The following is a 13,246-nucleotide window of genomic DNA, read 5'->3' on the forward strand; positions in this document are numbered from 1 at the left end:
AATGTTTCTATATTTGTTATTAATTGAATTAAGTCTGTATGTGATTTCCAATTTTACATTTTAATATTTCCCTATTTCACTATATAAATAATCCAATCTATAAAAAATATAATAAAGCATGAAAAAAAATATTTGGTATATTTTTCCGAAGTGAGATTCTGCTTAGCAACAAATGCCAAACGCTTGATGGAGCTCAACCTAGAAAGTGTATTTAGCCAGTCAGAAATTTATTCAGAAAGCGAAATATTAAATGTATGTGAGGGGATATTTGAAGAGTTTGAGTTATGTTCAATGGACCATACATATACGAGCCAGCCTAACACAGCGAGAAAACCAGCGCTGACTCCAGTCGCCATCAAGTTGCCAACTCCTGACATTCCAAAACCTTTGAGAGAAACTGAGACTATTTGCGTTTCTCTTTCTTGTTCTTTTTATAGTTCAACTTCTAGTTACGTTTTTCACCTTTTCACAAAGCGTAATGAAGGCCAGTTGAGCAAGTGGAACACGTGATTTTATTGATGACTGTGGAAGGCAACGATTTCATAAGCACAGTTTCTTCTCACACCTTTTCCATTAAGTACGTTTAAAAAGACAACTGAAAAGCATAATGTTAACAAATGTTCCAGGCAAAGGCAATTAATTTCATTAATAATGTTTGATATTGAAAACAAAAAAAAGATCATCATCACTCAGGGACAACGGATGCAAATTAGCCATTGGCTATAATTTGGCATATTTACAGGAAACTGTTTGATTAATATGCACTGTCCCTGTATACTTTCAAAAATAAAAACAAATACAAATACTCAGACACAATGGTTCTTCTGGCACGGATCACACGCTTAATGTCAATAAAAAAGCTTTGCAAAATTCAATATATCGTATTTTATTCAAAATCACATTTACATCTTACCACAAAGAGTCAGTTACTTCAGTTTTTTGTTTTCTTTTTTTTAAGCTTCAAGGATCGCTGCTTTTCTCACCAGCACAATTGTGACTCTCCGCATGCTGTTTAGTGGAGAATTTTTTAGCACAAACGCTGCAACTGAATGTCTTGTCTTCACTGTGTGTTCTTGTGTGGCGTCGTAAATACGACTTTTGAGAGAAACTCTTGGCACAAACTGAGCAGGAAAAATGTTTTTCTCCAGTGTGTGTTCTTGTGTGATCTGTTAAACTTGACTTTACAGAGAAGCTTTTGCCACAAACTGAGCAGGAAAATGGTTTTTCACCACTGTGTGTTCTTGTATGTTGTGTTAAATGTGCCTTTTGAGAGAAGCATTTTCCACAAACGGAGCAGGAAAAGGGTTTTTCTCCACTGTGTATTCTTCTATGTTTAGTTAAATCTTGCTTTTGAGAGAAACTCTTGGCACAAACTGAGCAGGAAAAATGTTTTTCTCCAGTGTGTGTTCTTGTGTGATCTGTTAAACTTGACTTTACAGAGAAGCTTTTGCCACAAACTGAGCAGGAAAATGGTTTTTCACCACTGTGTGTTCTTGTATGTTGTGTTAAATGTGCCTTTTGAGAGAAGCATTTTCCACAAACTGAGCAGGAAAAAGGTTTTTCTCCAGTGTGTGTTCTTGTGTGGATTGTAAACGTTGACTTATGCAGGAAGCTTTTGCCACAAACCGAGCAAGAAAATGGTTTTCCTCCACTGTGTGTTCTTGTGTGTTCTGTTAAACTTGACTTTTGAGAGAAGCTTTTGCCACAAACTGAGCAGGAAAAAGGTTTTTCGCCACTGTGCTTTCTTGTGTGACTTGTTAAATTTGATTTTAGAGAAAAGCTTTTACCACAAACCAAGCAGGAAAATTGTTTTTCTCCAGTGTGTGTTCTTGTGTGATATATCAAATGAGACTTTTGAGAGAAGCTTTTCCCACAAACTGAGCAGGAAAAAGGGTTTTCTCCAGTGTGTGTTCTTGTGTGCCTTTTTAAATTTGACTTATAAGAAAAGCTTTTGCCACAAACTGAGCAGGAAAAGGGTTTTTCTCCACTGTGAGTTCTTGTGTGGCTTGTTAAATTTGCCTTATGAAAGAAACATTTTCCACAAACTGAGCAGGAAAAAGGGTTTTCTCCACTGTGTGTTCTTGTGTGGCTTGTTAAATTTGCCTTATGAAAGAAGCATTTTCCACAAACTGAGCAGGAAAAAGATTTTTCACCACTGTGTGTTCTTGTGTGACTTGTTAAATTTGATTTTTGAGAAAAGCTTTTACCACAAACCAAGCAGGAAAATGGTTTTTCTCCAGTGTGTGTTCTTGTGTGACAAGTTAAATTTGGCTTATAAGCAAAGCTTTTGCCACAAACTGAGCAGGAAAAAGGTTTATCTCCACTGTGTTTTCTTGTGTGAATTATTAAATGCGACTTTTGAGAGAAACTCTTGCCACAAACTGAGCAGGAAAAAGGTTTTTCTCCAGTGTGTGTTCTTGTGTGACAATTTAAATTTGACTTTACAGAGAAGCGTCTCCCACAAACTGAGCAGGAAAAATGTTTTTCTACACTGTGCATTCTTTTGTGTGCTATTAACCTTGCCTTTTGAGAGAAACCTTTTCCGCAAACTGAGCAGGAAAAATGTTTTTCTCCACTGTGCGTTCTTGTGTGCCTTACAAAATGAGACTTTCGAGAGAAGCTTTTGCCACAAACCGAGCAGGAAAAAGGTTTTTCACCACTGTGTGTTTTTCTGTGCCCTTTTAAAGACAGTTTTGAAGTGAATGAGTCAGAGTGACATGCCCTTTCACCTTTGGCTTGCCCATCATCATCATCATCATTGTCATGAGCGTCTGATAATGTGTCCTCATTATGTGCTTGTGATGGCACCCGGTGGTCTTCATCACCTTCTGTTGTCACGTGATGTCTTGAGCTGCTGCTTGTAGGCTCCGCCCCTCTGTTGTCCTCACTCACATCCTTGTTTTCATCTTCAGTCTTTATAGGGACAACGTTCACTGGTGACTTGTTGATCTCCGCCTCCTCCTCCTCCTCCTTTTTGATGTGAGTCAAATCTGGCTCCCCTTTCACAGAACAGAGATCATTTTGTCTGACGTCTGCAGGACACAAAAAGACAAATTTGGTTTGGTCAAGTCAAACCTCAGGCGGCGACTTCGACTTATATTGTTTCTACCATGCTACCTTGACTTGTGCTCGCCGCACACGGAGCAATGCGTGCGACCCCGATTTGGACCGGACCATGGGGGCATTTCACAAAATTACGTCCTACGATGTAAACCTCCCTTTCGCAGCACAACTGTGATAAACGAGCATTTAAAAAGGAAGCACGTTGCGGCTGATGCCAGATTTAATTCCTGACAGAGTCACAGACGTTTCTGGAAGCGAGCTGAAGTTAGCACACACAGGCTATTGTGTGCGTCTGATGGAACGCCTGTTGTGGGACCCTAACATATAATTGGGGGCCACTGGGGGCCATCGCAACATAATGTCATTGATAAAATAGGAATCCTTCAAGTGAAATATGTTTACAAGTATTTCTGTTAGGTTCGCCGGTCGGCGAGGAGGGGGTGGACCCAAAATGCGAGGAAGCCGGGATTAGGGTAACCTAAAGGGAATTTATTCAACAAAACGAAACCAAAAGGCAACAAGGTACTAGGGACAAAATAACAAAACAATGAGGACGAACAAGGGCGCAACAGGACAGAACTGAACTAGACTGTGAAACGGGGACAATAACAAGTGACTACGAGCTATGATCAGGAATGACAGCAAAGAGTAACGGTGGCATGAGGAAAGGGCAAAGCAATGGCAGTGCTGTCCGCAAATGGGGCAATGCGCCGACGCTGAGCTGTCGGCACGGGGTGGTTAAGTAGTCCTTTGATTAGGGGAGCAGATGGGAGTCAGGTGTGCGGGGCTAACGGGGAACAGGTGCGTGGCTGGTGGGAACGGAGAGCTGAGGGGAAACGCCCCTACTCAGCCTACCGGGGTAAACAAAAACAAGGACAAGGCATGGGACGTGAAAAATGACAACAAAGCCCTGCCATGACCGACACGGATCATGACAATTTATTTTTGCATTTAGAGATAGAACTAAATGTTCCTGGGCTTGTTGGTAGAAAAGGGGGTTGTGGCGTACTCCCTTTTTAAGCCCATAGTAAGCCAAAGATGCAGATGCATTCCTTGCAGCATGCGCTTGTCCACTGATCGAGATCCGTGCAACCCTGGGTGGATGCATTAAATGTATTTTAAATGTTTGGATGAGGTGAAACTATGCACACGAGCACAAAACAGTGCAGAGCCACCGGAGGTTCATTGACCGAGCCAGTAAAAATTTCATAAATAAGACCAATATGTACTTGATTTATTCAAAAAAAAAAATAATCCTTTGTGCTTTATCCACTAAAATTCATCAACCGCCATTGATCTTTTTGCCGCAGTGTGCACAGTTTTTGTCAAAAACGAGACAAGTGTGCACAAATGAATCACCCAGCCAAGATTGTCTTTGTCACTCGCGAGGAGCAGTCCGCCAAAGAGAAAAGCGTTCCCGCTCCTGTGCGGCGTTTTATTGAAGCGCAGCAAAGCAATTTGTAGATGTCAACTCATAAAGAATGGAAAAACATGAACACTTTGACTTTATCACACTTCTGTTCAATGCGAGCTAAACGGTTTTCTGTCAAACACGGTTCAAGACGTGCATCTGTTTTTGTGGCTTCCTGCTAAACTGCCAGCATAGACACAACTCTGTTACCACTGAACTCACGTTTTCCTGTGCAAGAGGTCCATGTTTTTGTGACCTTCTATTAACCCGTAAGCATAGTTTTGAAACATGATGACATGACAAACTTAATTTCTTTCACAATAAAATAAAAACTTTCGCAGATAAAGCAAAAACAAATTGGAGAAGCTGTGGAGCAGAGCACAACATCAGTCAGACCCCGGGTCCACCATAGTGTCGAAATTCTGAAAATGTTCCATAACAGAGGAATTCGCAATGGGTGCTGAAACACCACACCCTGCAAGTCACATGGAGTATTCTACATCTGAAATTAACTCTGCCAACCGTCTTCACCAATGGGCCTAAATCTTTAGTATGATGATGCGCACCAATAGTGAATGTGATTTGTGGCTCAGCGAACAGAGACAATTCAGAGACCAGAGCAGGAACAGGACGTACCACCCGCGGGAGGATGGAGACCCTGGTCTCAGAGCAGCCCAGTCTACTGGAACGGAGGACAACATATGCTTTCCCGCCGGATGTGCACAGTCAAATTCAGTCCACGGCAGTGACTTGGCCAATCTCAAGAGTCCCACAAGCATGACAGTATTGTTGCTCATTGGGATATGCTGAAGAAGCTTGCAAAGCGTGGAATATCTTGTTCCACCATCAAAAACTGTTGTCCATCAATCGTCACCGGAATGCCAAGACTTGCCGGTCCTTGAATGCTGAGGCTCCGCGGGCACCCCTATCGTGGAATGTGGTCCCAATCGGGTTGAGGCGTCAAGTGTGCGTTTGGAAGCCATAGAAGCGTTGTCGGAGGAGGGGGTAGCGATGGCGCCCCAGTGCTAGTGGAGCTCTTTGTGACTGGCGTGGCGCTGGACCACAGGATGGCACATTTCAGGAAGTGGCTCGGTTTGGACCGCTCATCACCCAGTGACCCCACAGCAAAAGAACGTCCCACTCACAACCCATGTCTATAACCACCCCTACTTCTGTTACGTGACCTTGTTGACCGGCCGGTGCGGACAACAAGCCTGCGGTGGCAGGGGAAACGGAAAGAGCAGACGCAATGGGAGCTGCATGCGTCGGCTGCTGCATTAACTGCTTCCCCCTGTTTTATTTTATTTATTTTTCCCATATTCTTTTTTCCTTTCCCAGTGAATTAGCACTCTTGGCCCTCTGAACCCACAGGTGTAACAATTCTTTTTCTCCATCCAATCCAATATTTTCTTTCATCGATGCAAAAACGGGGGTTCTACTCATACTGATGAGCAGTTTCTCATTGACGGACTGTTTTGCATGATGTCAGTAACTGGGAGGCGCACGCCCTCGAGGACGGCCACCCGGCACAGCTGTGTGGTGGTGACACTATTGGACGGGTCACTGGCGGAAGCTTCAATCCATTCGCGTCTTGCGCCGTCTCCCATAAGATCTCACAAACTTAATCCCTCATCATATTTTACAAATGCCAATGCCAATTGGTTTTGTCTTCTGTTTATGATTCATATTCAATCCCCATGAACACGTCAACTATTCGTTTAGCTATAGGACTTGTTGTTATAATCCCCCCAAAAAAAATCAGCACTTCTGGTGTTTTAGAGTGGGGGAAAAAGAAGCAACTCAATTTGACCTGCATGAGGACCAGAGGCTTCACTGGGGTCATCAGGTGGGTCCCCTCCTTCATCGGTGTTTCGTTGATAAACCCACAACACCTCAGGATGGGTTCAACAGCGACATCTGTGCGCCTCAGGTGTGCCCCCCTCTGCCTCTGCTCCTCCTGCCTATTGTCAAAATTGGGAAGGGAGAAGAGTCCTTTACTAGGTCTTTGAAGTCTTATGAGGGTGTTCCTCCTCCACTTTTCCTCACATTTGGCATCGAACAGCCCAAGTGGGGTCCTTCCTCTTCATCCAGAGCCAATTGCTGCCTCTCTCCGCAGCCTCCGACAGCAATTTCACAGCTTGTCGTTGGGCCTGGCCTTGGATCCCCATGCTTCTCAGGATCCTTGTTGTTGATGTGGCTACAAATCCTCTACACCCGACCTCCACAGGGAGCACCTGTGTACGCCAGCCACGCTGCTCTGCCTCTGCTGCTCTGCCTCTGCTGCGATGTCCATGTATTTCAGGCTTTTGCGATTATAGGCTTCATCCACTGCAGACTCCCATGGGACTGTTAGTTCCACGATGTACAGGAGTTTCTGTGAGGTTGACCACAAGATCAGGTCTGGCCTGAGATTAGTTGTAATGATCTCCGGTGGAAAGATGATTTTCTGATCCAGGCCAACTTTCATTTTCCAGTCTCGGGCTGTGTCCAGGAGGGTTGTTTCCACTCTTACAGATGGTCTCCCTGGAAGTTGTCCTGCTTTCACAAAGGCGATTGTGCTTGGGAGTCCAGGCGCGTGGGGAGGGAGGGCATTGTTGGTCGTTCTCCTTTTCTCCAGTATGATCGCCAGTTGCCGTAGGACCTGATTGTGCCTCCAGGTAGTGGGGGGGCGCAAATTTATTTTCTTCTTGGTAGGGGGGGCGTGACAGGAAATAATTGAGAACCACTGAACTAATATAACCCCGTTTTCCTCAACCAATGAGTCAGTATTCTTTGAAGTGGATTATGTGCAGACTAAAAAATTGTAATTTAATTTAAATCAATTTACTGTATATCAAAAGTCCCCCATAACATGATAATTCATATTCCTGTCATTTCCATTTCAAAATGTCAATCCATGAATAGAATTACCGTCGTACATCCGTCGCCAAACTGAAGTATGGAACATTAGATGTTTTTTTTTTTTCGTTTTACATAACCTTTAACCTTGCATGTCCTGTTTCAACAAAATTGTATCTCTTATCAGTGTTAACGATTTCATCACTCAGGGCTTTTCCGTGTTGACAAATCACATTCCACGGAACATGCATTCATTCTTTTATGATCTTATATTTCTGTATTTAATTCACCGCTTCTTGCAATGAAGATTAATTTCATCCCAATTATTATGTAGCCAATTATCTTACTCGTTTTAATTTTGCTTTAGTTATTATCCAAATTTTTAAACATTTTTTATGCTGCAAATTTCAATGTATACTAGGACGCACACGCGTTAGTTGAACTGATAAAACGGAATATTAATGCAATAACATTTGGGTTTTAGAAAGGGCAATTCTTTCTACAAAGGCGGGACTGGCACTGGTTTATAACTATCACCCCTTATCTCCTGCGTGGGGGCTGCCTGACTTCCTGGTCCCACAGTAGATGGTAGCCAGGTTTTTGATTTTGCGTGGTCTTGACCAGAACACGAGTAATCACAGGGTACGCATCTGAACAGCGGAGTCGAACCGGCCCAGACTTAATGCATTACTCTTGCTACGTACCAGCGAAACCGTCGGCTCAGCTCCAGGGGCTCCACACAACGGTACGCCTCGATCCTTACTGTGTTCCATGCCACAAAGTGCCCAATATGATACGTGGAAGTGCACTTCTCTTCATTATTTCTATTTTCAGCTCATCATTTTGCTAAAATTTACACCCTGGCCAGGGTCTGTGCTCAAACTGAGCTTATTCACGACTATGTTGTCTATAGCTAGAGTTTTACACTTCTTATTTCTCATCTCTTTAACCACTAGACCTTTCTTTCCTTTATCTTCTGCACATTTCTCCCGCACTAGTCCCCATTTACTTAGTTCCTATCATCATTTTTTTACTTTGACATCTTTTAATGTCTTAATCATTATAGAGGCCTCTTGTTTAAACAATAATTGAAACTAACACAGGGACATTTTCCATGACCAATCATCCAGCAGACCCACACGCACAAGCTCTCTTTAACGACCCCAAAAGCCCCGACCGCTTGGACACAGGCGCACAACACCCATTGTGAGTAAAAGCATCTCACTGAAAGTTCAGCCGGCCGGCTGTTGAACGCCTGCGCCCCAGCACCCTGAGACCCTCAATGGAGCAAGAATCCTGTTTGTGACGCCAAAAATGTGGTATATTTTGTTGTTGATTTGTGGGTCTGGCTCAGCTTCCCTCCGGACAGGTCGCCGAGCATGGCAGAATTGGTGATGGAAAAAAATTCTCTGACACAGTCATTTTGGTTAGAAACAGATTTTATTCTCGTCACATGCTGATGTCAAAAGAAGTCTCCCCAAAAAGAAAAAAGGGAAAGGTGTCCCCTCTCTCCGGCCTTCCCTTCTTATAGGGAATGGCCACACCGGACATGAATATTGAAGGATTGTATTACGATTGCTGGCATTATTTTAAACACTTACGGGACAGAAGGTCAATTATTTAATTTAGCAGGTTCATATTTACTGAACATGTGAAACATTGATTAAACAAAAAGCATTTTTCAAATGAAAGTAGAAGTACAGTGCATCGATAAGATTGACTGGGATTGTAGTCATGGTGTTCACTGATGCATTCATATGCTAAATTGATATGACTTAGTTTAAATGTAAGACCTCAAAATTGCACACACTGTATTTTCATGACCCACACTTTCATTCAGAACAAACAGATTCAGTCTGCTCAGGTCAAACTGATGACAAACCAGATCGCACTTCATGGACAAATACGACAAAACACATTCTCCACATAGGCCATAGAAGATACAAACATCAAGTTGGGCAGGGGAGGACGTCACAGGGACGCTATCAGGAACACCAAAAATACATAATTTGATCTGGGAAAACATACACCACACAATCTGTACACTGACGAGATTACAGAGGAATTTGAGCAGGAGAGACGGAGAGACTGCCGCCTGCCTGAGAAGGTCAGCCTTGGACGTTTAACGTGGACCGGGGAGGGAGCAAGGACGACCGATTCAACCTACATGACCCTTGACAAAGAAAACCTCCTAGAAAATGTGAGGCTGGGCTGAGATCAGCGCGCCATTTTTCGATTGTACGCGTCTGAGTACAGTTTCTCGTCAGAATAAGAAAAAGCCGCCCAGATACTATTTCCTGAACTCCAGAAATCGAAGAAACTAAAATATCGGAACTCTAATCAGTTGTTGTTGAGCCTTTTTGACCCTTTTCTTCTTGAGTCCAAAAAACAAACACGCATTGGAGTAAGTTTGGCTTTTAAGATTCATTTACGAAATGTTTCTCATTTTCTCGGTGGCTCAACTCCAACAGTGGATATAAAAATACACTACATCTGTCAGCATAGTTTTGAAACCTGACATGACAAACTTAATTTCTTTAACAACATTTAAAAACCGGAAGAAGTAAAATGTTAAATAATCAGTTCAAATTTGAAACTGGGGAAAAAAAAACACGGAGTTGACCCCCCACTATTGGTTATTCTTTGGCATTTATTTTCTGCACTGATTTCATTTGGCATAAACAAAAGTTCAGCAAACCGGCAAGTAAAAGGCAATATTTAAAAATAAAACGGCAATAACCTTGAACGATTTCCCCCAAACAACTTAATGTTGTTATGTATATTTTCAACGATAGAAAGTCGTTCTTTACAAAGCAAATGAGAGTAAAACGTGTACAAACCTGCTTTGTGTAGCACAACACGAGGCTGCTTGCAACCTTCGTCCAGCAGTTGATGTTGCTCGTTCTCTTCTTTTATTCCACAAAGTTCCTCTTTGTACTTGGGTGTCGTTCTTTCACACATTTTCAAATGATAATTCCAATAATTCCGATCTCTGCTTGACGTAGAGTCATGTGCCTCTTTTGTTAGCGGCTAGCTAGCTAACAAGCTAAGCTAACTACGCCGAAAAGCATCAACGCGCGAAGATGAGGTTATCGGGACACAAAGACTTAATGAATTATGTCGTAGTCCTTTAGAGTAGCACTGGACATTCTGTGAGAAATTTACAGTCAGTTCCACACTAAATCAGAAGAATTTAGCGGTGGTTGTTTTTATTTCGGTGTGGACGGGTCGGTGGATGTGGTCGAGGTCCTTCGAAAGCTGCGCGCTTGCTTATGACGTCATGCTTTAAGCACGTATTTTTCAAATATATCTCTTTGCCTCTGTGTTTGTTTTTACACCTGGCTGTTCAGTTCTAATATATATTTTATATAATACTTTAAATCGGTTGATTAAAAAATTAACAAAATAACTAAATTCACGCCACATTGGCGAGACAGCTCTGACGTCACTTCCGCCTATGCCCCGAGAAACCGCTGCTGCTCCAGCAGTGGGGCGTTTAAGTTTCTTCTCCCGAACTTGCAACAATTCTGTGTTTCACTCGGGCTGAAAATTGTATGAATATAATGCCTGCATATACTAGCAGCGCTTCTCAATTATTTCACGCCCGCCCCTACCAAGAAGTAAAAGATTCGCGCCCCCCCACCACCAATTTTTTTCTGTCTTTGTATATTGATGTTAGATTGTCAATAAAATATCCCTTAACTAAGCTAAATTGATAAGAAATATAATTTTGAGAACTATTATAGTGAGGATCTCGAAACTCTGTACTCTGTTGTGCAAATATTGATGAGATGATAAATATTTACTCATATGTTTTTTGTAAAAAAAAAAAAACGTTATTAATATTAGCAAACCAAACACAGTTATTAATACGTACATAATATAGAAAAGACAAAAAGAATAGCCAGGGGGATTTTAAACAAAAATTCTTTGTAAATAACATAAAGCAACAGCTTTTTTTTTTTTTTTTTTTTTACAATATTTTTATTACTTTTTCACACATTATACACATGACAACAACATCAGAAAATAAACAAAAAAGTAAATAAATAAAATAAAACAGGCAGCACAGTGGGTGGTTGAGCACCCCACTGGCCCACAAAGTTTTGTAAAGGTTTTCACATTTCCTCAAACTCCTCTGCTCTCCCTCTCATGACATACGTCAGTTTTTCCATTGCCATATTGTTTGTCAGTTCTTTTATCCAGTGATCCAGTGAAGGTGCGTCCGTTTTTTTCCAGTATAATGCAATGAGTCTCCTGGCCTGTAGCAATCCAAAGTCAATCAAAGTAGTTATGTTTGTGCAAGCCACAAAGTCTTTGGGGTAGATGCCCAGCTCAAAAAGTTTCACAACATGAGGTATGTTAATTCCAACTATAGTTGACAATGTCTGTCCTACTCCTCTCCAATATTTTTGCAATTTCTGACATTCCCAAACGCAATGGAAGAGGGAACCCCGTCCCTCTACACATTTAATACAGGTGTCTGGTATAACAGGAGACCATGAGTTCAGTTTTACAGGTGTAATGTATGTTCTCATCAGCCATTTATACTGTAATAGTCTCATTCTAGTATTAACTGTTTGTTTCTGGGCTTTCAGGCATGCCCTATGCCATTCTTCCTCTGTTACAGCCTCCTCAAAATCAGAATTCCATGCCTGTAATCTATCAATAGAGGATTCATCATCATGGGTTACCAAAAGGTTGTAATACACAGAAATTAAACCTTAATCATCACTGTGTGAAAGTGTCAGACGTTCCAAATTTGAAAGGGGAGGTTCTATGTTGATCGTTTTGTATTTTGCAGATATGAAATGTTTGAGTTGCAGATATTTAAAGAAATGCTTTTTATGAATTTGATATTTATGTACAAGTTCTTCAAATGTAAGCAATATACCGTTATTATATAAATCACCCACACTTGCAATACCCTTTTCTGTCCATATCCTAAAACCCCCATCTGCCCTGCCAGGCACAAAATTTAAGTTACCCCTCAAAGGGGTAAAACGTGAAATTAGAGGAGTGTCTTTAATATGATGATGTGCTTTATACCAGATATCAATAGAGTTTTTCACAAACGGGTTTTTAGTCTCCTTTTTTAGGGTTTTATGGTTTGCTGAGTATAAGTAGAGCTTTAGGGGAAGTGACACTGAGGCTTGTTCGATAGACAGCCATGATGGATTCATCTCATTTGTAAAATAAAACACCATAGATCGCAATTGCGCAGCCCAATAATACCATTTTAAATTCGGAAACCGTTGTCCTCCTCGTTCATATGGGAGGTAGAGTAGTCGCAATCTCAACCGGGGTTTTTTACTACTCCAAATGAATGTGCTAAAGGTATTGTTAATCTTATTAAAGAATGCATTTGACAATTGCAGTGGAATTGACTGAAATAAAAATAAAAACTTTGGTAGTATATTAATTTTTATCAATTTAATCCGTCCAATTATTGATATAGGCAAAGTCATCCAACGATCCAGCGTTTCCTTCATCTCTGCAATCAAAGGGTGATAGTTGGAAGGGACCACTGTTTTAATTGAAGGTGTTATTTGCACCCCGAGGTAAAGAAATCCTTCTTTTGCGTTAATAAAAGGTGTTTTTACGGTTGGGTTTGTCCTTTCTTCCTATTTTAGAAATAGTATTGATGATTTTGAGTAATTGATATCATAACCAGATAATTTTCCAAATATGTCTATATAGCTAATAAGACTTGGGACGCTATTGTGTAAGTTTGTTAAAAAAAGAATGACATCATCAGCATATAATGATATTTTATGTTCCTGCCCCCCTAAATTAATCCCTTCTATACTCGTATGCGTTCTAACCGTCATCGCAAAGGGCTCTATGGCAAGAATGAACAACATAGGTGATAGAGGGCATCCTTGTCTAGTAGATCGTTCTAGAGTGATTGGCTTTGAAGCAATGTTATTTGTT

At 41.4% G+C, this 13,246-nt stretch overlaps 2 protein-coding genes across 2 annotated transcripts in view; one reads left to right on the forward strand and one right to left on the reverse strand.

Annotated features, from left to right (window-relative positions):
- LOC148342219 (uncharacterized) overlaps positions 1–13,246 on the forward strand; it is a 343,669-nt gene that overhangs the window by 231,345 nt on the left and 99,078 nt on the right. The window lies entirely within an intron of this gene.
- Positions 677–10,552, reverse strand: LOC148342235 (uncharacterized). The gene is made up of 2 exons (XM_088287808.1): positions 10,153–10,552; positions 677–3,032 (listed from the first exon to the last, which is right to left on the reverse strand). Exons 1-2 carry the CDS (start codon positions 10,271–10,273, stop codon positions 961–963), a joined length of 2,193 nt encoding a protein of 730 aa, XP_088143934.1. The 5' UTR covers positions 10,274–10,552; the 3' UTR covers positions 677–960.

This window comes from Idiotropiscis lumnitzeri, chromosome 2 (genome assembly GCF_059441095.1).
Source record: "Idiotropiscis lumnitzeri isolate Australia: NSW breed Sydney's pygmy pipehorse chromosome 2, RoL_Ilum_1.0, whole genome shotgun sequence".
Lineage (NCBI taxonomy): Eukaryota > Metazoa > Chordata > Actinopteri > Syngnathiformes > Syngnathidae > Idiotropiscis > Idiotropiscis lumnitzeri.